The sequence below is a fragment of the Bos taurus genome, chromosome 1 (assembly GCF_002263795.3).
Source record: "Bos taurus isolate L1 Dominette 01449 registration number 42190680 breed Hereford chromosome 1, ARS-UCD2.0, whole genome shotgun sequence".
NCBI lineage: Eukaryota > Metazoa > Chordata > Mammalia > Artiodactyla > Bovidae > Bos > Bos taurus.
This window is the reverse complement of record NC_037328.1, coordinates 96,951,641-96,976,137: the sequence shown is the minus strand read 5'-3', so window position 1 is coordinate 96,976,137 and position 24,497 is coordinate 96,951,641. Positions and strand designations below refer to the sequence as shown.

The 24,497-nt window shown below is 44.8% G+C and overlaps 1 protein-coding gene and 1 long non-coding RNA gene across 2 annotated transcripts in view; one reads left to right on the top strand and one right to left on the bottom strand.

Moving 5' to 3' along the window:
* Nucleotides 1–1,394: 1,394 nt before the first annotated feature.
* Nucleotides 1,395–24,497, bottom strand: part of SLC7A14 (solute carrier family 7 member 14) — a 109,676-nt gene continuing 86,573 nt past the window's right edge. The window contains exons 5-8 of the mRNA NM_001077992.2: nucleotides 20,017–20,163; nucleotides 17,841–18,049; nucleotides 15,177–16,054; nucleotides 1,395–2,442 (exon numbers count right to left, since the gene is read on the bottom strand). Coding sequence (NP_001071460.1) covers nucleotides 2,120–2,442; nucleotides 15,177–16,054; nucleotides 17,841–18,049; nucleotides 20,017–20,163 — 1,557 coding nt within the window. The 3' untranslated portion in view covers nucleotides 1,395–2,119. The remainder of the gene's footprint in view (nucleotides 2,443–15,176; nucleotides 16,055–17,840; nucleotides 18,050–20,016; nucleotides 20,164–24,497) is intronic.
* On the top strand, nucleotides 2,122–14,056 carry LOC132345716 (uncharacterized). Its single transcript, XR_009495202.1, has 3 exons — nucleotides 2,122–2,356; nucleotides 11,098–11,199; nucleotides 11,793–14,056. It is a non-coding gene; the product is annotated as an uncharacterized lncRNA (long non-coding RNA).

The following is a 24,497-nucleotide window of genomic DNA, read 5'->3' as shown; positions in this document are numbered from 1 at the left end:
ATGGTTAATCTTAGGGGAGAGAGAAATGGAATTGCCAAGCATTACATTAAGATGAAAAAATGACCTCAGGAAAACCAGAGTGCTGAATAATTACTATAGAGGAGTGAAAAAAAAAAGATCTGGAGAATAGTAATTATTTGAATTTAAATGGCATACATTGGCTTCGGGTGGGATATCCAATTTATTAAAGAAAAACTAGTTTCAGTTGGCCTTTTTATAAATATTATTATTTTTAAAGCCCAGTTCATCAACCAAGAGGACTTGCCATGTTTGGTTGTTTTATCTACATTTATCAGGTTCCGGTGCTGCCCTTTCCCTGGGCTGTGAACCTCCAAGGGCAGATGTTACATTTCTTTTTATTCCTATTGTTTAGGATTTGGTGCATTTTTGATCATTGTTAGTTTCACATAAAAATGTGCTTTTGTATCCTGTCTATAATCCTGAACCATGCCAAGATGGCACAAATCTCAACCTTTAAGAAAGAACAGACTTAAACATTAGTTGATGTTCTGGAAAACTTTTGGCATAACTCGAGATCCAGGAGACAGAGAGAGCAAAGAATTTACTATTTTGCCCTGCTTTCAGGAAATCCTCACAGATTTTAGCTTGATCCAAATTGTGCCTTCACATACATGTGTACACATCTCAAGGTACTGTATGAATCCCTATAGCCCAAGACTAGAATGCACAGACCATGTGTTTTTTTCTTGTTGCAAATGTCCTCTTCTAGTTTGTTTCTGAGAAAATAATCTTTAAGAGTCCCTCTTAAGTTGCTTCAGTAATGTCTGACTCTTTGTGACCCCATGGACTGTAGCCACTAGCCTTCCCTATTCATGAGGATTCTCCAGGCAAGAATACTGGAGTGGGTTGCCTTGCCCTTCGCCAGGGTTTAGACCTTATCAGGTAGATTTTTTCCTCTGGGTTTTAGTGAAACTACTTTGGGAAATAACAGGAAAAATCCATGTCTGAAAGTGAGCTACTCCAGAGGAGTAGGGTTCAGAATGAAATGTGATCTCATGGAATGTGATTACCTAAGTAGCTATGCTTCAGTATTTTTTGTTTTCAGATTAGCACCCACCAATCAAGTGGCTGCATATCTCAAAAAACTTCAGAATTTATAATTTTAGAAATCTGAAATAGAGTTTGCAATGTGATCTCAGTGGCTGGGTCACTTCTCCTTGTAAAGCTTTTTTATCTGATCATAAAACAAATAGCCTACTTCTTCAAGGCATATTAGTGCCATGAAATCATGCTCCACTTTGCCCTCTTTCATCATGTCAGCAGGAGCTTAGAGTCTGGTATAAAAGAAGGCATGACATGACAGAGAGTTAATTTTTGCCAGTGCCCTTCTGGCTTTCACTGCAAGAGATGGTTATTTAGGTTTTTTTTTTTTCCTCCTGGGCATTTAAGTAGAGTTTTGATGGTGCTTCTTACCTTATTATTGGGTCTGACTGTCTTACAGTGAGTCTGAGATCTTTGGGATCATGGTTTCAGAGTTCCTGACCTTTGCTGCATCCTAAAGTTCTAGTTTGGAGACTGTGAGAACCTTGGCGAAGGAAAAAGAAGTATGCATCACCATGAATTTGTTTTTGTGAGATTTCAGAACAAAATGTTGCTTTCTGAGAAAGTGCCAAGTGCCACGTGGCCTCGAGGAGTGGCTCTCAGCCTAGTGTTCTAACAGGGCTTTGCCCTTGAGATCTCAGGTGGTTGAAATGCTGCCTTCTGCCCAACCCCACCTGCTTTGGCACATTTCCAGGGGTTTCACTCCCTGCATCTTGGGGCCTTGGTAAGAAGCAAAAAGATTCAACCAGCAAAGCAAAGGCCTGGGAGACACTGCCATCAGCTCTGATGGTTGCACCTGATAGAATTTCTCATAGCTTTTAGTTTAGTTTTTTGTTTGTTTTTGCAAGGGGACTAGTTATGGGACCCGGGTGAAGCCCTTCCACAGAACGGTCATGAAGAGCAGAGGTGGCCAATGACAGGCTATGACTGGGGACTGACTTTGGGGAAGGCTGGAGTTTTGAAATGAGAGCCAAAGAAGTTTCCACCTTCTAGCCCACGGGTGAAGTTACTGAAAAGAAATCACCACCACGTCTGCACATTTCTGGTGTGTGTGCTCCTACTCTGGAGAGTAATCTAACTCATCGTTTGCAATCAGGGCCTCTGAGTTCTGTTTGTGTTTGCTTTTGCTCTTCGCCTTGCTACTCGTCCGGGTGTTGGGCTGCGTATCTGACATCTGCTGGTAATAGAAGCCTTTGTCCTCGGCCGGCCCGCCCCAGTTCTCCTGGCTCTCGCCCTCAGTGGCATAGGAGAAGCCCTCCTCCACTGAGAAGGGGTCGTCCACGTCGTAGCGCTGGTAGGTGCTCTGGTGCAGGGCTTCTTCTCGGGCGCTGATTTCCAGGGTGCTATTCCAGATGCCGTACCCAAAATAAATGAGCATACCTGCACGGGGGTGGGGTGAGTGGGAGGAAGCACAGGTGAATAAGCTGTTGTTTGGGGATCCACGCGTCAAGCAGGGGGCTTACTCTCAATGATGAGAGCAGACCTGGTGGTGGATGTGTTTTCTTTGGTCTGCACAGTGTTTTGAAAAGATTTGACTTAGATGCCATTTAAAAATGGTAAATCTTTAAACAACCAGTACTTAGAACTGAAGGACTGACAATGCTGTACCCACATTCCTACATGGAAACTTCTGGCTGGAGGTGAGAACTGGCCATCTCTTTGGTTAGGATATGGCGCACTTGAGGTCCCCTCAGTCCCCACTCCCCTGTTGGACATCTAGCTCACTATACTCGTGTAGGTGCCAGCCAGGAATTTGCCTTTTCTTGTTTAAATAGTTACGGATCTCCCACAGTGTACTCCCAGCCTTCTCATAGCATTTTACTATCCCAGATTTCCACTTATGGGCTCATTCTTTTATTTCACCACATGTGTGGGTACTAAGTTGGTTTGGTTGTGTCTGACTCTTTGCAACTCTTTGGACTATATAGCCCACCAGGTCCCTCTGTCCATGGGATTCTCCAGGCAAGAATACTGGGATAGATTGCCATTTCCTTCTCTGGGTGATCTCCTCAGCCTGGGATTGAACCCACGTCTCTTCTGTCTCCTACGTTGGCGAACGGGTTCTTTACTGCTAGTGCCACCTGGGAAGCCCCATTTTACCATGTAGCAACATGCATGTATGAGCCTATGATTTACTTTGCCCCTTTTCACTCACCAGAGTCATAATACTTTCCTGTCACTCAGCTGTCCACTTTCGTTTGTGGACTCAGTGCCTGTGGACTCTCATGCCACTGTTAGGACCTTAGGATATCTGTTGTGTGATTATCTGTACAGGGGGGCTCTAGTTTATAGACTGTAGAAAACTGCCACGTAATGTTTGTTGAAGGGATGAATGAGAACTCCCAATGAGCATGAAATGTTCGGTGCAACCTCCTTGTTTTGATGTCATTCCAAGCAAAGGAAAGAAGCCTGCCTTCCTAGTTAACCTGTAGCATTATATGGGCTAATGTCTCATTTCTGTAAGAATTTTTAGGAAAAAAATATATGAAAATAGTTTGAGAAAAGCCCATGGAGGCTCAGGGCCTGGAATGCTGAGAAGCATAGCATTGGAGGCCAAGGAGCATGATGGTTAAGAAGGTGAGGTCTGAGTACAAATCCTGCCTCCATTACTGTGTAACCCTGGACCAGTTACTGGGCCTCATTGTGCCTCAGCTTTCTCTTGTATGAAATCTCGAGAGTACTGTACCAATACAGGGAGCTGCTATGAGGAGGGAACGACGTAAGCGGTGATTCTCAACCCTGGCTGCACCCAGCGGGTCACCTGGGGAGTTCCTGCACAATCCTGATACCTCATCCCTTGGCAATTCTGATTTAATTGGTCTTCATCATGACTCAGGTGTAGGTGTTTTTAGAGCTTCACAGGTGATTCCAGTGGTCAGCCAAAGCTGAGAACCCCTGAGATAAGGAACCTTAAAGCTCCTGAGGCAGGAATTCCCTTGCAGTCCAATAGTCAGGATTTACCATTTCATCGCCCTGGGCCCAGTTCAATCCCTGGTTGGGGAACTAAGATCCCGCCAGCTGCACAGCTTGGCGAAAAAAACAATGTTGGGGGTTGGGGCTTCAGCATGAATTTGGGAGGGACACAATTCAGTCTGTAATATTAATATAGACTAACAAAGGAGATAAAATGGACTCATAAAATACCACTGCAAGCCTTGTGATGTGGCAAAAAAAACCCCCAAAAACCTCCTGATGCGTGTGCTCCACTGCCAACTTCGGCCGTTTGGTGACCTGGCTACTGCCGTCCCCTCGGTTTTGCAACTCCTTCCAGGTACCAACACACTCTTCTGGGTGGCACTAGTCTCTCTGACTTTGCTAACCCTGCGGGCATCTGCTGGGCTGTTTGCTTAGAACCACAAGGTGAAGCCTGCTTTCCGCTCTGGTCCCCGAGGTATTCTGCTTCCTTTTGAATTTGAAGTGTGTCTTTTTAAGCTTGGATTTCTCCCTCCTTGTCTCAAATGACTCTCCCTGCCACCACCACTCCTCCCTGCCATTTTCCTGTGAAATCAACTTTCCAGGAGCCAAAGTAAGCAGAGATTTATCGTCCTAATTGGTAATAAATCCTGGAGTTAATCATTGGCAGATGTGGCTGTTCTCAAATAGCAATTTCATTTTTTCTGAGCATGGATCTTACTCTTTCTTGGCTGGGGCTGGGGGTGGGGTGGGCATGGGGGATAGTTCTTATCGTTGTGGAGAACAAGGCACCAAATCGAGGCCTCTTTTAAAAGGGCTAGCAGTTTGCTGCTTGGAGAATACCTCTGTTGGAAGCACATTTGAAATGAGAGTAAATTTCAGGAGACTGAGTTTATTGTCAGGCACACACCTCCTTTTGCCCAGTTTTTCTTTCTTGCTATCTTTTCTCCTAGGCATCCAAGTAGGTGGCAAAGCTTGCCTCCTCTGTCTGCTTGGTATCTGTTATGTCAGTTCTTTCCTTTTTATCCCGTTCTCAGATCCTGTTTGTAAGTGTGTTGTTTCCCTACTAAACTTAATAAAATTTTTTCTTTTCCCCTTGCCCCTGGCTTCTCTTCTCTGTACTGCAGAGGTCATCAAGCACTGGTTTGACATCTATTCTGACAGACCTTCCCCTAACCCCACCAAGTATTGAGATGTTTTGTCTGATAGACTATGAAGTGAGTGTGAAAGTGTTAGTCGTTCAGTTGTGTCCGACTCTTTGTGACTCCATAGACTGTAGCCCGCCAGGCTTCTCTGTCCACGGAATTCTCCAGGCAAGAATACTGGAGTAGGTAGCCAGTCCCTTCTCCAGGGGATCTTCCTGACCCAGGGATTGAACTTCCATCTCCTGCATTGGAGGTGGATTCTTTATTGTCTGAACCCCCAGGGAAGCCCATCAGCTAGATTGGTTTATGGTAATTCTCTAAGAACTTTGGTGTGATTCCTTATAGAATCATAGAGATTTAGAGCTGGAAAAGAGTCTGTGTCATTTATCTGTTTGAACACCTTCATTTTACAGATGGAGAAATGGAGACTGGGAAAGACTGAGTCACTTGCCTGGGCGTTTGATAGGCAGCACCAGCAGTCCATGAGAGAGAGAAGGCTCTAGCTTATCCAGCCCTTCACATCCCCTCCCTTGCTGGGTTAGAGACTGCCTAGTGCAGAAATAGTCAGTACGAGCTTAGGTTTTGTTTTGGGAGTGGTTGGCTTGGAAGGAACATGAGTATGTATACGTGTGTGTGTGTATGTGTGTGTATGTATGTGTCAGTACGCAAATGTGTCAACTATGATTACTTTGGGAAAGCAATCCATGGAAACTTGCCACATAAATATTTATGGGCCTTTTAATGTTTGCTCTGAGCCCCCTACAGTTTCTAAGGCGTGTCACTCTATCTTCAAAAGTACATTTCTTTTTTTTTTTTTAGTTTAGGAAATAGTCTTTTTCCCAGGATGTAACTAAGGTCTGCAGTGATGTGAAAAGCACATTTCAAATATGAGGACTGTGAACCCAGAAGCGACTGGGTGCATTGGCCTGACAGCATGAATAGACAGTTTGGGCAAATGTGTTCTCCTAGGGCTTGGTGTTCTGTCTGCCCTTATCTTACTTGCTGGCCCTAGAGTCCGTTCAGGAAAAGTGGTGTGATGCAGAGAAGGACTGGAGAAAAGAAAGAATGGAGAGGGACAAAGAAACAGAGGGGAGCAAATGAAAGGGGAGCAGAGAGAGAGAGAGAGAGGGCGGGAGGAGAGAAACATGTATTACCATCTGTCACACATAAACAAGGGCTTTGTGTTGGAGGAGTAAACAGAGCTGCTAAAAGCCTCCTGTGTAGAAGCAGGGTGTTTTGTTTCGGCTCCTTTTTTCAGTTGGCTTTGAGAATGAAGCATGAGGTAGTTTCTGAAAAATCTGTGGGGATTCTGGGAATCCTGAACCATCTGAACAACACTTCAACCAGCGCCCCTGGGTGCTGAGGTCCTCCAGTGATGCGGCCTTTCTCCCAAGGAACTAAAAATACTCTTCAAGTGTTATCTTGTTTAGATTCCTCCTGAGAATGGTGTGTGTGTGTGTGTGTGTGTGTGTATAGGTTATGATTATGGCATTTCACAGAAGACTGTGGCACAAGACCAAATACAGGATTTTCTACAGCTGCACAGTCAGTGTTTAGACTGTGCAGATGGCAGTTCCTGCCAGTTCCTTCCATGTCCTGATCCTGGCTGCTTGCAATTGTTATTTCTCCCACCTACCAGGGGGTGGTTGGGAGGTATACGCTAAATTGGAAATGATTTTGCTGAACTTGACTTTTTATGACATTTATTATTTTATTATTTGTTTATTTGGCTGTGCCGGCTCTTAGTTGTGGCATGCAGGATCTTATAGATGCAGCAAGTGCACTCCAGTTCCCTGACCAGGGATTGAACTGGTCCCTTTGCATGGAGAACGCAGAGTCTTAGCCACTGGACTGCGAGGGGAGTCCCTGAACTTTACTTTTGAAGAATTTGAAACATACAGAAGTGGAGAGAACAATATAAAAAGGCTCATATAGTCATCACTAGCTCTGTCTCTCCTGACACCCACTCACCTACCCCTTTCTCTTTAGATTACTTTGAAACAAATTCCTTTCATCCTGTTTCCTCTGTAAATGCTCTAGTAGGTATCTATAAAATAGACTCCTCTAAAAAACTTAGTCCCATTATCACGTCTAAAAACTAATAATTCCTTAAATCATCTGATATCCAGAAGCATCAAAATTTCCCTGAATTATTTGTTTGGATAGACTCTTCACTTTTTAAAGCTATACACTTATTCCAATAATGCTGTCTTTGCTTGAAATAGGTTTTGGGTCCTATTATTCAGGTTGTCAGTGAGATTGGGTTTATTCTTTTGTAAATCCTTGTAGATGGCAAAGTTTTATCTTTTGACAGTGGATTAGCTTTTAGCATAAGCCAGAAGTCATTTGGAATAAAGTCTCAAAAATAAGGTGGCTAATTGATAAGTAATATTATTTATTCTATTTGTGGATTTAATTCTCCAGTTCCATAAAAACGTAGATCCACTGCTTTGTAGTTACCTATCTGATATCTGAATAAATGAAAGGCAGGTAAAAAATCAGAAGGCAGCCAGCTTTTGTGCTGCAGAGGGTCTTGGAGGCCCCCCTGGTAGGCTGGAATTATTTTTTTATGTGATGGATTGTAGATGTGGTATTCAAGGCAGCAACTAGTTAGCAGAAGGCACAGAAGTGTTCCAATATTTTCACAGCAAACATGGCTGTACTGGGCACCCAGTAATGGCAGTGAGTCCCCTGGGAAGCTGTTTATATGGAAGGTAAATATTGAAATGGAGGCTCTGGCTTCTTTTCCAGACAGTTCTGTGCCTGTGAGAGGTTCGGGCTGGACAGGGTGAAGGATCATGCCTTCAGCCTTTGAATGGGCTTTCTTTATGTAACAGGACACCTTGTGATTGGAAAGCCCTTTATACAAATCGACTTTCTCGCACATCACCCCAGAGGAGTTAAGACCTGTGCAACATGCAGGGATTGAAATGGCATCAGAACTCACATCTCTTGAGTCTGCATGGAGGGCTGCCTACTGGGGGCCTACAGGGAGGTTTGGGATGCCACGTTGCTTTTACAAGCCTGGGGCACCTCAGTATCAGCTAGCAAAACACCTATTTATTCCACTTGTTTTGGCCCTGTGCAAAGCCCTGTGTCATTCTGTGCAAACTAAACAAATGACCTCAAATGTACAAATGAGAAGGGTAGGGGGTCCTCTGGATCATGTGGGAGAAATTCTAGGACAAAAACTCAAAAAAATGGGCCAAAGAACTAAATAGACATTTCTCCAAAGAAGACATACAGATGGCTAACAAACACATGAAAAGATGCTCAACATCACTCATTATCAGAGAAATGCAAATCGAAACCACTATGAGGTACCATTTCACACCAGTCAGAATGGCTGCGATCCAAAAGTCTACAAGCAATAAATGCTGGAGAGGGTGTGGAGAAAAGGGAACCCTCTTACACTGTTGGTGGGAATGCAAACTAGTACAGCCACTATGGTGAACAGTGTGGAGATTCCTTAAAAAACTGGAAATAGAACTGCCTTATGATCCAGCAATCCCACTGCTGGGCATACACACTGAGGAAACCAGAAGGGAAAGAGACACGTGTACCCCAATGTTCATCGCAGCACTGTTTATAATAGCCAGGACATGGAAGCAACCTAGATGTCCATCAGCAGATGAATGGATAAGAAAGCAGTGGTACATATACACAATGGAGTATTACTCAGCCATTAAAAAGAATACATTTGAATCAGTTCTAATGAGGTGGATGAAACTGGAGCCTATTATACAGAGTGAAGTAAGCCAGAAAGAAAAACACCAATACAGTATACTAACGCATATATATGGAATTTAGAAAGAGAGACAGCAAAAGAGACACTGATGTATAGAACAGTCTTATGGACTCTGTGGGAGAGGGAGAGGGTGGGATGATTTGGGAGAATGGCATTGAAACATGTATAATATCATGTATGAAATGAGTCGCCAGTCCAAGTTCGATGCACGATACTGGATGCTTGGGGCTGGTGCGCTGGGACGACCCAGAGGGATGGTATGGGGAGGGAGGAGGGAGGAGAGTTCAGGATGGGGAACACATGTATACCTGTTCGGTATTTGGCAAAACTAATACATTATTGTAAAGTTTAAAAATAAAATTAAAAAAAAAAAGAAGGAAGACTGGCAATTTAAATAAAAAGTGATATTTAAATAAATAAAAAAAACCCTCAGCTCTGAAAAGAGGCTAGGTGACCCGGAGCTAGACAGATTCCCAGCCTCGCAGGTTCTAGCTCAGGTCACGAAGCAGGTTCCTGCTCTCTAGAGCCCCCAGGAGCTTCCTGTGCCCCGCACATGGCTCCACACTCAGTGCCAGGGGGGTGGGCCACCTGACCGCAGGCTGGGTGGAGCTGTCTCTTTCTGGGGCGCCCGTTCAGGCAGGAAGCCCTGCCCGCTGCAGATAACTGAGGCACTTTGTTATGCCCAGAGTCTTTTTTATTTTTTCTAGTCTGGGATCAACTTTCCAAAACAGACACTTGCTGGTGCAGAAATGAAGATAGTAATGAGAAGGTGCCCTCCCATCCAGCACAGTCCCCACCAGCTCCCACTTTGCTGGTTATTTTTTAAATACCCACAAGCCCTGTTGATTGTAACAACAGTTAGGTTTGTTTAATATGGTGTGGCCAGGAAGAGCAAGGCTCAGGATGAAGAGGGGACCAGAGGAGCTTCTCTTCTGGGCCTGCAGTTGATCTAACATAATGTCAGGTTCTTTATGCTTCAGTTTCCCAGCTGCAGAATGGAGCTGGGGGCCCTTATTTTATTCGAGGAATATAATGGCTATGAGACCAAAGGCAGCCTTCTTAAAGAACATGAAAAACTCCAGCAGTTCCACCTCTAACTCAGCAGAAACCCAACCAAAACACAAACCCTGTGTATCCATCGAAATCATGTATAAGAATGTTCGTAGCAGCTGCCATGCTGAATGCCCATGGATACAAGAATGGATAAATACATTGTCGTATATCAACACTGTGGGATGCTAGACAGCAAGGAGAATGAACAAACTAAAACTGCAAGCACAAGGTTGGGATGACCTCGCACCTGTACTGCTGAGGGAAAGAGCCCATCACTCACAGCACTGCCTGTTCCAGGGCCTTCCACTGCGTGGTCTCCTGGCCCTTCAGTCTCAGCTGCCCCCTCCTCCCGAGGCATCTCCCTGGCCAGCCCAGCGCCTCCACCAGCAGGCAGCCTCAGGGTTTACCTGCCCCCTCCTTCCCTCTTGGAATCAGCTTGGCTTTGTTGCCATCCTCATCCTGGCCTCTGTGATTTTTCTTGCTCTTCTGAGCATAATTTTGATGTTGAAGCTGCCAATTGTTTTCTCACTTCCTACAAGGAGAATTTCGAACTGATTTATGGGACATATCATCAGGAATTTGTTTATCTTGGTGCCCTCTCAGGTCGAATTCATGGCCCCCTTCTCTCCCTTCTCTTCCCTTCATCACAGTGGCTGCTTTGAGTCAGTTTCCAGTAGGGTTTCAGATGAGAGCTCAGGCGAAAACCGTGAAGTGTGTCTTCTCTTTGGGATGTTGATGGTTTAGTCCAGGATTTATGAGGTCCGTTGCCCAAATCACACGTCCCGTTTGTTCTCTACAGCTGTGTGTGTGCTAAGTTGCTTCAGTTGTGGCCAACTCTCTGCAACCTGACGGACTGTAGCCTGCCAGGATCCTCTGTGGGATTCTCTAGGCAAGAATACTGGAGGGTTGCTGGGCCCTCCTCCAGGGGAGCTTCCCAACCCAGGGATGCAACCTGCATTTCTTTAGTCTCCTGTATTGGCCAGCAGGTTCTTTACTACTAGAGCCACCTGGTTTTCCTCAGAGGGACTGAAAAAATTCCAAATGAAATCTTGACAACACCTAGAGTAAGGTTTATGGTCCATGGGGTCACAAAGAGTCAGACACGACTGGAGCAACTTGGCATGCAGGGTAAGGGTACCCGTGAGCTGGTCTAACGATGATTAATTTACAATAAAGGCCCACAGGGACAAGTTGACCTGACGCATGCCTGGAGAATACCATCATACAGTGTTCTTACTGGTCTCTGCTGGTTTCTGGGACTCTGCCCAACTCCTTGAGGTATTCTTTTACAAAACTGCATCATTTAAGAGAAAGGGTAAATGAAGGCTGGCTTTGTGTTCATTTTGTTGGGAATTATGAAACTTTTGCTATGTGTGTTATTTCTCTTGTCAGAAGGAAAAGAAACAAGTGCTGGGTATCTATTAAGAACTGCTTCGTTTCTCGCTATGAGTTGGGCTCTTCCGAAGGACAAAAGCTTAGCTAAATATTGTTACAAAAATGCTGTAATTAAGATTCATTTAGAGAAATTTGGGTAAAAAATGTGTTTGAGAAGATTATCAAGTTATGACTCAGCCCAACCATGTAAATCTTTTTAAAGAGTAGAGGATGTTTCATAATAAGCTCCATTTAGAAATCTCTCTACTGTTCTCCTTGGGAAACTTATATTATGAATAGAGAGATGAAGAAGAAAAATCTGACATTTTGGAGACTCAGATGTTTAGAGATGGGAAATTTATTCTATAAGATCGTTAAAGATTTTATAAGCCAATTTGTGGTTGTGGGATGGATATATTTTATATAGCAAAAAACAGGGAGTTTTGTAATTAAATTATCTGCCTGCCTGCTAATTATTGTCTTATTCTTCTCTCTAGATCAGTGGATCTCATATTTGAGCACACATCAGAATTACCTGGTGGACTTGTTAAAATCTATATTGCCCTCAGAGATTCTTATTCTTCTGTAGGTCTGGGCTGGGGTGTGAAATTGCATTTTTCACTAGTTTCCACGTAATACTGATGTGGCAGGTCTGGGATCTTACTTTGAGAACCACTGTTCTAGATCATTGTAAACCTGGTTATACAACAGAATCACCCAGGGAAGCTTTAAGAATACCGTGGTTGGTTGTACCAGATCAATTGAATCAGAACATCTCTGTGGGGGGATTCTGGGCATAGAGTGTTTCAGAAGCAACTCACATGATTCTGTTGTGTAGTCTGAGTTGAGAATCTTTGTTCTGGGCGGAACTTACTTATCTATGAGCCTTCAGAGATAATGATACCAAAGCAGTTAGTAGCCAGCAGCTGGGTGCTTCTTAAACTACAGACTCCAGTGCCCTCTGTCTGGCCCACTCAGGCTGCAGGGTGGCACCCTCCCATGCCAGGGAGTATCAGTTTCTGGAGCCAGCTTGAAGTTTGTGTTATCAGCAAGATTACAAAAGGTTCTCTGGGAACTTTCTTCTGCCTGATAATTGGGAAGGCAGCCTGAGTCAGAACAGGTTCACGTTGTACTCTTGCATGTGACAGCTAGTCTGGGAGACAATGAATCATTTCAGCTTTTTACAAGAAAGACAGGAAAGAAATAGTTCTTACTGCTTTCCCTGCTGTTTTCTTGTTTAAGCCCCAAACTGCAACTAGATCAAGTCTAGTAGAATCATCTGCATTTTTACAGATGAGTAAACTGAGGCCCAAAGGAATTAAATGAATTTCCCGAGGTCACAAGGAAATGGCAGAGTTTTGATTTGGACTTGGGGCTGTCTGACTCCAAAGGCAATAGGCCATTGCATCATTTTTGCAAAATTCCTCTGGTGTTCCAGAAACATAGATATTAGGTAGGACTGACTACATAATTTATAGGTCCCAGTGCAAAATGAAACCATGGAGCCTCTTGTTAAAACATTGTTAAGAATTCAAGAAGACAGCACCAGAGCATTAAGCCAAGCACGAGGCCCTGTGTGACTATACAGATCATCCACCCATGAAGCCAGCCCTCTGTTAATCTGCACAGACTACATCTCAAACATTCTGGGCAGATACGAAGGTCTGCTCAGAAGCACTGTGGTGGGGAGGTAGGAGGCCCCCATTGAACATGGAGATTCTGGATTGTGGTAATAGCTCTGTGAATAATTTCCTGTTATTCTTGCTGACCTTGAGCATGTTATTGAACCTTTTGGAGGTTCAGTTTACTTAACTGTATAGTTGAGATAGGGAGAAATGGGGAGTGTTTCAATGTTTCTCAAAATTTATTTACATTTTATTTATATACTACATTTTTAATGTAGTGACTATGATTGTGGACTCTGGAATTATACCACCTGAGTTCTAATTTGGCTTTGGTATATCCCTAGTGGCTCAGAGGTTAAAGCGTCTGCCTGCAATGCGGGAGACCTAGGTTTGATCCCTGGGTCGGGATCCAGGGAAGATCCTGGAAGACCTGGGGAAGATCCCCTGGAGAACGAAATGGCAACCCACTCCAGTATTCTTGCCTGGAGAATCCCATGGACGGAGGAGCCTGGTGGGCTACAGTCCACGGGGTCGCAAAGAGTCGGACACGACTGAGCAACTTCACTTTATCACTTTATATTGTATGTGACCTCAGTCAAGTGCCTTAGTTTCCTCATCTGTAAAATGGATCTGGTTGTGTGGATTAAATAAGTTAATAGAAGTGAAGCCTTTGGAATGATGGCTGATATGTGGTAAGTGCCATATAAGTGTTATTTATCGCTTTGAATCATATGGCACATGTACTAACATTTTTTCTTCTGTTTAACTCACTTTTGAAATTTAAAAATAATTGGGCTTTCCTGGTGGTACCATGGATGAGAGTCTGCCTGCCAGTGCAGGGGACATGGGTTTGATCCCTGATCTGGGAAGATCCTACATGCCTTGGAGCAACCAGGCCTGTGTGCCACATCTACTGAGTCCTCGTGCTGCAAGTATTGAACCCTCGTGCCACAACTGCTGAAGCCTGTGCGCCTGGAGGCTGTGCTCCACAGCAAAAGACACCACCGCAATGAGAAGCCCAAGCAGTGAAATGAGAGCGTAGCTTCTGCTCGCAGCAACTAGAGAAAGCCTGGGAAAGCTTGAGTGCAGCAATGAAGACCCAGTACAGTCAAAATTAAAATAAATAAATTATTAAAAAAGCAATGATTTGAATATGTCTGTTTTTGTAGTGTTTGTGAAAGTAACAACCATACGATATTTTGAAAAGTTCATATACTCTCTAAAATCAGTCCAAATATCTATAGTGGAATGGTTACCACACTGTGGGTAACATTGCACTAGATATTGGAGACTATATCTAGCTTGGATAGTCCAGGAAAAGATGAATACATTCTTGGGTATTTGTGTCTGTGCCTTTATAAATTTGACGAATACAGACTCTAATATTTCTACACACTTCAGTCATTTCTACCCATAGTATCATCTTTCCATTGGTTTGCTTCTTGTTCCAGTGGCAAAATGTTTAAACAGAAGCAAGAGATTGTGAATAAATCATGTGAGTGCTGAGAACTTTGACAAGTCAGTGGGGTCCTTTCCAGAGATCCCTTAAAGTCTAACAAGGGATGAGGCTTAGGTAGTGGAAAATTGGTACGAAATCCTTACAGGAAGGTGCAGGATGACCTTCAGAGGTGAGGAATCTTCTGGAATATATATACTCTTGCCTTTGATTACTGTGTTCCCCCCTGCCAACTTCCCTCTCTCTAAAACCTATCTTGTCGTCCAGTTCAAATTCTGCCTCCTTAAAGTCCTTCCCAACTATTCTGACTGAAAGTTTCCTTTTTCTTATTTGAAGAGTGCTTTATAATCACAGATAAGTATTTATTAAGCATGAACAACAATATGGTTTGGGAACAGAGGTCACCACGTTGAACATGCATATTCCTCATCTCAAGGAGTGGTTGGGCTACAACTCCACGAGTCTTTTTGTTGCCTTGCCCAGGCTGATTGATTCACACGTATTTATTTTGCCTCCCTTATTCTTTACTTTCCTATTCCTCAAAGCACCTAAGGACCCTCCTTAGCTAAGTATTTGTTGCCAGAGACCCCAGGGGTACCAAATTATATAGGAAATATAAAAATAATAAATAAGGAACCTTAAAATAAGCATTCACTTAAACATCTCTCTTAAGTTATCATGAGCACCTATCCCAAGCCATTTCATCAGGAATGGTCAAATATGTTAAACAGGTAAACTGATTCCAAAGGAAAATTAGAAATCTTGGGGAAGATACAGGATTGTCTGGGGCAGTTGCTTACCCACAAAGCACCAGACTGCAAACCGGATCCACGTGATGGTGGAGAGCTTTAGCATGAGATAGATGTTCACCAGCATGGCAAAGGCAGGCACAAAGGGGAGGCAGGGAGCCATGTAGGGCAGCTTCTTGGGGTTCTCTGGTTGCTGCAGGATCACAAACACCAGGGCGCTGATCAGCAGCACCATCAGAACGACTAGAAGGATGGCCCACCAGCTCTGCTCTGAGATGTAGTCAGAACCAAAGATGATGAAGGAGCAGAAGACGAACATGAGAATGAAGAGCAGGAGCACGCAGATGGTCACCGTGTGCCCTGTAGCGGCTGTGGGCCGGTCCATTTTGCCCGGAAGGCCCAGCTGGATCCTCATGGTGTAGTAACGGGGCCCAATCAGCTTCTTCAACTTGATGAGATAGATGTTTTCAGATTCATCGGCTTCTATGCCTGTGGTCATGTCCACGGTGCCGTAGTTTGGGTGGTTGACGTTGTAGGTTGACTTGTCTGATTTCCCTATGAGCATCTCATTGTCTCCCAAGGATGGCAGGTTCTTGGCCCCACATGTGTTGGTGGCTGGGCCGGAGAACTCTTCCCCTTCACTCACAGGAGAGCAGACTTCCTTCTCGCAGTCAGCCAGAATGCCCTCCTTCTTCTTCGTGTGCTCCTCAGACAGGAATTTGACAAAGCCGTCAATGTCACTCTCGGGCTGGTATCGAAGGAGCAAGACACAGACGGAGACCAGGGTGTAGGCGAGGAGGGTGCCGATGGACATCATCTCAATCAGGTCTCTCAAGCTGACTAATAGGGAGAGGAGAGCTGCCAGGAACCCCGAAACAATGCAGGCCACCACGGGGGTCTCTGTGTAGGAGCTCACGTGAGCCAGGAATCTGGAGGAGGGGCAAGCAGAGGGTTAACGGTGATTGACTCAACATGGTTTAACACCTCCTGGTCACTGCTTTAAATACTGTTGCTGTTCCTACTCCAGGATTTAGTTTCTGAAATATAATTTAAACAGAATCTATTTTAATTCCTTGGGTATGAGGCAAACTGCTCTATTAAAGTGCCTACTTCATTATGTGATGTGGTGGGTTGATTGAATCTAGGAGGTCCTCAGGAATCTAAATGGAAGCCCAGACTTTGCTATGAAGAGGGGATAGTTGAAGTCACATACCTGCCTGGTGGTCCTCTCCACCTGTGTTACCCAAAGTATGGTCCATGGATCAGCAGCGTTAGCAACACCTTGGAACTTGTTCGAAATACGTATTTTCAGGTTTCACCTACTATGTCAGATTCTCTGGGAGTGGGGCCCAACAAACTATACACTTTAAAAAACCTCCAGAGGATTCTGATTTATGCCAAAGCCTGAGAAGCTTGCTCCACAATGAAAGTACAGGGATTTGGTTGCAAAATAGCACAGTCATTAAGAACATGTGCTCGTGGATGAAAGCTAAATCTGGCCAGTTACTCACTGGAGAAGATAGAGAAGACCATCAAGGGTGATTGAATGACGGGGGCTTGTTTAGCAGTTCCTTAGACTTAGGTAGGCTCCCACCTTCCACCTTCCTCTCCTCCTGGCCCTCATGCTTGCTGCTCTTCCAGTCCTCTCTTATTTCCGTGATTCACACAAGACTATAAACTGCTCAGAGGCCTAGCATCTCTTGGTTTTCTTTGACAGCAGAAAGACCTTTTGGATGTGTGAAGTTGTCACATCTCCACCGCAGTCAGCCTCCAGCTCCCCCACGGTCTCAGCTCTGACCCAGTGGTGACCTCAGAGGGTATGCACAGGAACTGCTGCAGAAGGTGACAGCTAATGGCGGAGGTAAGGTTTCTGAACTGGGCCCCTCTGAATGCCTGAGACCTCCTTGGAAGTTTGCTCCTTGTTCGGTGCACTTGAAGAATGCTTTACCTGCAAGTTCCTCACACAGGAGGCATGAGGCATCAAGAGATGGGGCCACATGCCCTGTGTACCGTGGGCAGATAGGCTACTTCCTGGCCAGATTAGGCGACTGGAAGTGTCAGTGTCTTGATGTAGTTAAAAAAATCTGGTCATTGTGGTCAAACAGTCCTGGGTTCAAATCCTGACCGCCCCCCCCCCCCCAGCAACTGGGGGATTCGGGGCAAGTTTTTGCTTTTTTACCTCTCTGAGTTTTCATCTAGTACACTGTTCTGTTAAATAGAGTTATTGTGATGACTAATGGGATACCATATACCTGGGATACACAGATGGTCAATAAATGGTGGTAGTCATTGCTACTATTACTAGGTTCTGCTCAGAGGGTCTTATCCTCTCTTTGATTGTAACTTTGAACTTTTTTCAACTTCAGAGGGGCAGTTGTCAGGGCTCAATGTGAGGGCAAGCCTAAGATGCCCCTGGGATGGGTCCTTCCTTCCAGAGGCCACCCATGTAGCATTTTGGCACCCACCATCTTTACGAAGGAGCCGACAGTGTCAAATAAAAGGGGAGGGGCAGTTGGGGGAACAAACCAGTTTGTGGCTAGATTGAGGGACCCAGAGTCAAACTGAGGGGCTGTTTTAGGATCTAAATTATTTTCACTCAAACTCTTTGCCAAGATATATGACAAGTTCCATGGTCCATGTGACAGGGAAGATGGGTGACAGTCTCCCTGGACAGGCATGGAAGAGTAAAATAAATGCCACGAGCATAGCCCTTACCTGAAGAGGAGCCCATCGCCGGCCATGGCATAGATGACCCTCGGCATTGGGAAGAGGGAGCCCAGCAAGCTGACCGTCAGTCCTGCAACCGACCCAATGGCCACGACGAACTTTGCCGCATAGAACCCACGAGCCACAAACATCTCCATGAGTGGGGACTCCGTGTCAATGGTGTCATATGGCACCATCAGAGTTAGGATCATGCTCACCTGTTAAAACAAGATGAAACGTGGTTGGAGGTAGAGGGATCAGTCTGATGCATGGGTGGGTGTCCCATAGCAGAGGAAAGAGACCTGGTCCTGCATGGGAGCCTGCATCTGCCACTTCCTGGTGTGTGCTTTACTTTAGACAAGTCATCTGGCCTCTGGAGCTCTTGGTCTCAGGATTTCCTCTGAAAATCTCTCTCTGGTCCTTTCATATCTGAGGAATAAGTCTGCTGGTATTTCAGCTCCTGAAAGTGGAGCTACCTGGATAGTTCAATGAAGAGCAGGTATTATCTGATGGCAGGACCTGTAGCCAGAGGCCCTGGAGCCAGGGCACTGTGCCCTCATGGACAAGACTCATTTCTTTTGTACTTAAGACCACTATGGCTTTGCTTAACCAGGACCTGTTTCTCCTCACATGTCATAGATCTACCAAGACATCCCTCCCCTATAATTGGCCCCAGGCAATGGAGACGCCAGTCATAAGGCCAGGAGACCCCTGGGCTGTGAAGGCCAATCCTGGCATCATTGAGGGAGTTCAGAGCCTGAAAAGGAGAGAGTGGTTCATTTCTAGATCACTTTTTCGCCTTATGTCTCAGGAGCCAAGATCCCCCAGTGAAACAAAGTGGCCACCGGGGAGGCTGGCAAGATGTGTAACCACAGCCCAGCAGTGTGGCTCTTCTCCTGGCGGTAGAGTGCGCCTGGTGACCAACACAAGACCAAACAACTCTTGAGGCGTGGTTAGGGCCCACACATTCTAAAAGGGAATCTGTCCCAGTAACATCATCACTTGCAACATCCTCTTTGGGGATGTGGTGGGGTAGACTGGAGGAGAGTGGGGTGGATTCTTACAGCAATTCTCGGTGGGTCTCCTGCCCATGTTCGATTAGGGCAATATGTGGTAGACTTACTCTGTAGCCTATAAAGCACTATCCTAAGGAAGGAACTGTGATTAACTTTATTGTGTGTGCTGCAAGGGTTGACTCCTGGAGGAGGGGAAGGTATGAGGTGGTACAGGAGGGGGAATACACAGCAGAGTGTCTCTGTTGCTCCCCCTGCTGCCCCTCCCCCCACACTGTTCCTGAACATTCTGTCTACAGGGATAATCAGGGCTGGGTAAGGTAAGTTGCATGCATGTTGCATAAGCTCTGTGCTCAGTTGTGTCTGACTCTTTGTGACCCCATGGACTGTAGCCCTTCAGGCTCCTCTGTCTGTGGGATTTTCCCTGCAAGAATACTGGAGTGGGTTGACATGCCCTTTTCCAGGGAATCTTCTGCATCCAGGGATCCAACCCATGTCTCCTGTATTGGCAGGTGGGTTCTTTACCACTAACACCGCCTGAGAAGCCATGTGCATAGGGGAAATGATAATTGACTATCCATGAAGAGAAACGTTTTGGTGGGCAAACCATATCCAGTGCTGCTCCCATGTTTTCCTTTGGCTTCCAGGACGATCCTGTTTTCTCCTTCCCCACTCTAGGGGAGCCTTGCCTCTTTGCTGCTGGGAAGCTCCCAGAAGACAGAAGAGCATTGAGGAGGGTGCACAGAGGCCTACAATGCCTCTGCTTGCTCGCACACCCACCCGTTACTGCCAGCCTATGATCTGAACTCCTTGGACGGCAGCCCACTCCCTGCATGCTCCCCCCACCACCCCCACTCCCCGGCACCGGATGCCGGGATGCCGAGAGCCTGTGCATGGGGCGGAGCAGGGATGTGAGCCACGGCCCAAGTGAGGGCCTGGGGCTTCTCCTGTGTCCAGCTTGGAACCCTGATTTTCTCCCTGTCATCAGTGGGTGGGGTGAGCTTGAGCCCGTGTTAAAAGAGGGAGCAACATGAACATCTGCGTACAAACACCATGAATGCACAAGTGAAGGATTACTTCCTGACAGAAGGAAACCCAGTCTCAGAGCCACGTTTAAGGTCAAATATGAAAAGTCCATGTGGAAGGTGCCATAATAAGCCTTTGTTACTTACAGATACATATGCTGTCAGGCAGATGACTAGGGAGGCGGTGATAGCATAAGGGATGGATGTGTTAGGATTCTTGGCTTCCTCTCCAGTGGTGGCGATGATGTCAAAGCCAATGAAAGCATAGAAACATGTGGCTGCTCCTTGCAGCACCTATAGAGATGAAAACATTTGAAATATTTAGAGTGTCAGTGGATCACCAGCGCCTGACACGTGGGCCCCTTAATTGCCCGATGGTCAGCAGATTACTGACTATGGGGTCGCTCAGAGTCGGACACGACTGAAGTGACTTAGCAGCAGCAGAGAGGGTAACATGGTGGAACTTGTGCTAAAGGCTTGAGTTCTGACTTCTACTAGCTGTGTGACACTGGGAAATTTCTTCATGTATAAGATGAAGATAAGAAGAATTATGCCCAAATAAAAATTAGGTTCATTCAACACATTGAAATCATTTTTGGAAGTAAGTGGGCTTATAAGTAAATCAGTAAGTTGGCTGCCCCTATGTCTTGGGGGAACTCATTAATTTCTTTGTTCTTTATTTTCATTTAGTGGTTCTCAACCATAACCAGGGGCTGTGTGATAACCGCTAGGAAATGTTTGGAAATGTGGGGAGGTACTTGTGACTGACACAGAGACATGGAGTGTGCGCTTCTGGCATTTAGTAGGGGTCTCAGATGCAGTTGCACAAATTCTCCTGCTCAAATCACTGCTAGTGATCCTGGTAGATCATTTTCAGGGTATCTTCCAGATGTTAAATGATATAAAGGATTTATAGATTTTTCAGGTAGACTCTTGTCTTCCATGGAAAGAAAGGGAGAACTGATTTTGGGGGTTTGAGCAGCCTAGTTGGGCTACATGGCTGGGGAAGGGATGAAGAGTGAGGCAGAGTGAAGCTGGGGAGGTGGTATCCAGTGACATCTGCTGGATGTCTGTCTGATAGGAGCCTATGTGATTCCAAAGATGGTTGTAATTTGATGGGTCAAGATGTCAGTGAAAATCCTCCATTGAGGAGCATGTAACTTTCTTCCAAAGAATTTTTCAAAGTTTAAATTCTGTTTTCCCAGCTTAGCATTCTCATTACCAGCTGAAAGTAAGAAATGTTTGGGGATATCCTTTCAGGGGAAGATGAAAGAGATTTTTCTGGATTTTCTGTGTATGGGGTGAAGGCTTTTGACACCATGCAAAATGGCAACCCACTCGAGTGTTCTTGCCTGGAGAATCCCAGGGACGGGGGAGCCTGGTGGGCTGCTGTCTATGGGGTCGCACAGAGTCGGACACGACTGAAGCGACTTAGCAGCAGCAGCAGCAGCAAACTCTAGCTAGGAGTCCAGGAGTGTGGCTCATTGTAGACTGGGCCAGTTTTTCCTTTTTGTCCATATTTGGTTTATAAAGGATGAAATTCTAAAAATGTGCCAAGCAGATACCTGTCCCTAAATTTTCACTCTTACCTTTCTGACTGACTTCTCAATAAGTAAAAGGCATAATACAAAGAACTAGAACCTACAAAGTACATCACAAAATGGAAGATCGTCTCAAACTTTCAAAAGCAACATTTGCTCATCTGTAAAAGGAGTTAGTCTCTTCTCTAGTCTCTCCCATTCGGGCTCTAATGCTTCAGTTCTCTAATTGGGGGCTCTTATTCTGGGGTCCATGCAATTCAGGAGAGTCTGAGAATTTTGATGAGAAAAATAAATCTTTATTTTCCTTACCCTTCTATTGAATGTTATCATTTCTTTTGATTATGAGCATAGATGACTAACAGTATTGTGATATTTGTCACCAGTCAGATATTTTCCCAATCATATTAGTTGTTGCAGAGATCTTGAAATACCATTTGTGCTCATTGCTACTTCCAATTTATGTTAGTTGTTAGACAGATATTAATATTTAAAACACTAATAAAGAAGCCCACGGTTATATCACAATTTAAAAATATTTTTGTAACTGTATTTCAATTTACAGTTGACTCTTGAACAATGTGGGGGTTAGGGATGCTGACCCCAGCACAGTTGAAAATTCGAGTATACTTATCCTGGCCCTCTGTGTCCGTGGTTCCTTGTGTACTTGATTCCTCCATATCTGTGGTTCCATGTCCACAGATTCAGCCAACCACTCACTGATGTAGTACCATAGTATTTACTTTTGAAAAAAAAATGTAACAGCCTGATTCAAACTGCTGCTGTTCATAGGTTAACTGTAATTGGTTTCTTTCGAACTTCTATGTAATTAGGTTATTCATTTATAAACACAGTTTATATACAATATAAATACAATCCCAAAGGAGTTCATCTGCTTCACCAGACTGCCAAGGAGTCTACTACACACACAAAAGTCTAAGAACTCCTGATCTATTCTAGTAGAAAGAACTTCCATACAAGCAGTTGTCACCAGGGGGCTACTATCTGGGAGAGGAGATAACTCCCACTTTCACTCCAGCAGAGTCCTGCATTTCAGGGTGTGGAAAGTGTCTTGCCTCCAGACAAGGAGATCAAAGAGATCTCACCTCATGGTACACGGAGGTTCACAGGTTTGGAAAGGTACTTGTTTTCACTTGTCTAAAAAATGTTTCTGGTGTTCAAGGATGGATGGATGCTGGAATTTCAGGCTCACCAAGCTGCCCCAATCCAGGAAGGCCTTGCTTTAAGACAGCTTCCAGAAAAACAGGTCCTGCTTTCTCTTCCTTTAACATCTTTCTTTCCATACATACACACACACACACACACACACCTCTTAAAAATCATACAGTGACATTTTATGACAATCAGTCTGATGATGCAATCAATTCCAATTAGGATGTCCCAGGGCTACAGTGCCATACCACTTGGAGTGATCAGTGCTGGATGGTCTTAGATACTGGAAGAGCTCCCTGCTGAGGACAGGAGGGTGGGAAGGTCCTAAGTAAGAATTCAGGGCCAAGCTACCCTGGAAAAAGTTAAAAGAGACATGTGTACCCCAGTGTTCATTGCAGCACTGTTTACAATAGCTAGGACATGGAAGCAACCTAGATGTCCATTGGCAGATGAATGGATAAGAAAGCTATTGTGTTCATATACACAATAGAATATTACTCAGCTATTAAAAAGAATGCATTTGAATCAGTCCTAATGAGGTGGATGAAACTGGAACCTATTATACAGAGTGAAGTAAGTCAGAAAGAAAAACACCAATACAGTATAATAACGCACACATGTGGAATTTAGCAAGATGGTAACGATGACCCTATATGCGAGACAGCAAAAGAGACACAGATGTAAAGAACAGACTTTTGGACTCTGTGGGAGAAGACGAGGGTGGGATGATTTGAGAGATTAGCATTGAAACATGTATATTACCATATGTGAAATAGATCACCAGCCAGGTTTGATGCATGAGACAGGGTGCTCAGGGCTGGTGCACTGGGACAACCCTGAGGGATGGGATGGGGAGGGAGGTGGGAGAGGGGTTCAGGATGGGGGACACACGTACACCCATGGTCGATTCATGTGATATATGGCAAAACCGCTACAATATTGTAAAGTAATTAGCCTCCAATTAAAATAAATAAATTTACCAAAAAAAAATAAAATAAAATAAGGTGAGAGGTCTAAACCATGCCGTAAGATTAACTGAGGACACAGGGAGGACACAGGGAGGCCCAACTGAAAGAGAAGGCTCAGTGGGAGATGCCTCCAAGACACAGGTATCTTGGAGCAACACCTTCCAATTTTGAAGTATGACTCATAGTTGTTGGAGGAGAGGTGCACTGTAGGCTCCAGGGGGAATCTCAGAGCTGTGTGTATGGGTGGATAGGACTTTGTTAGGAGTGCAGATTCTATAGCCTGTCAGACCTTGATTGGTTCTGCCAAGAACTAGCTTGGTGACATAGAACAAGTTCCTAACCCCATGGGGCTTCATTTTCTTTATCACTTAAATGGAAGTAAAAATAGTATTTAGCTCATTGGATTGTTACAAGGATTAAATGAGATAGTCCACCACGGTTGTAGAATATATGCTCAGTTACTCAGTCATGTCTGACTCTCTGTGTGGCCTCATGGAGTGTAGCCCGCCAGGCTCCTCTGTCCATGAGATTCTCCAGGCAAGAATGCTGGAGTGGGTTGCCACTTCCTTCTCCAGGGGATCTTCCCAACCCAGGGGTCAAACCCGAGTCTTTTGTATTTCCTGCTTTGGCAGGAGGATTCTTTACCACTAGCACCACCTGGGTAGGTGCTTAATAAATACTGCTTTTATCAGTAATATTTTTATTACTATTGTAAGTTTTTCTAGAACAGATGAAACCAAGGACACAAACAAATTCCTCCTCTTCTTCCTCCTTCTTTTTCTTTTAGAACTTGATGCCTATTTTATTAACTGCTCCCATGAACCAGGAACTGTGCTTAGTGATATGGATACAGTCATGTGCAAAAAGTACTCTGAGCATGACCTCCTGGGGTTAGGACCCTAGAGGACACTGCAAGACCAGAAATGCTACCTTGATTGTGATGACAAAT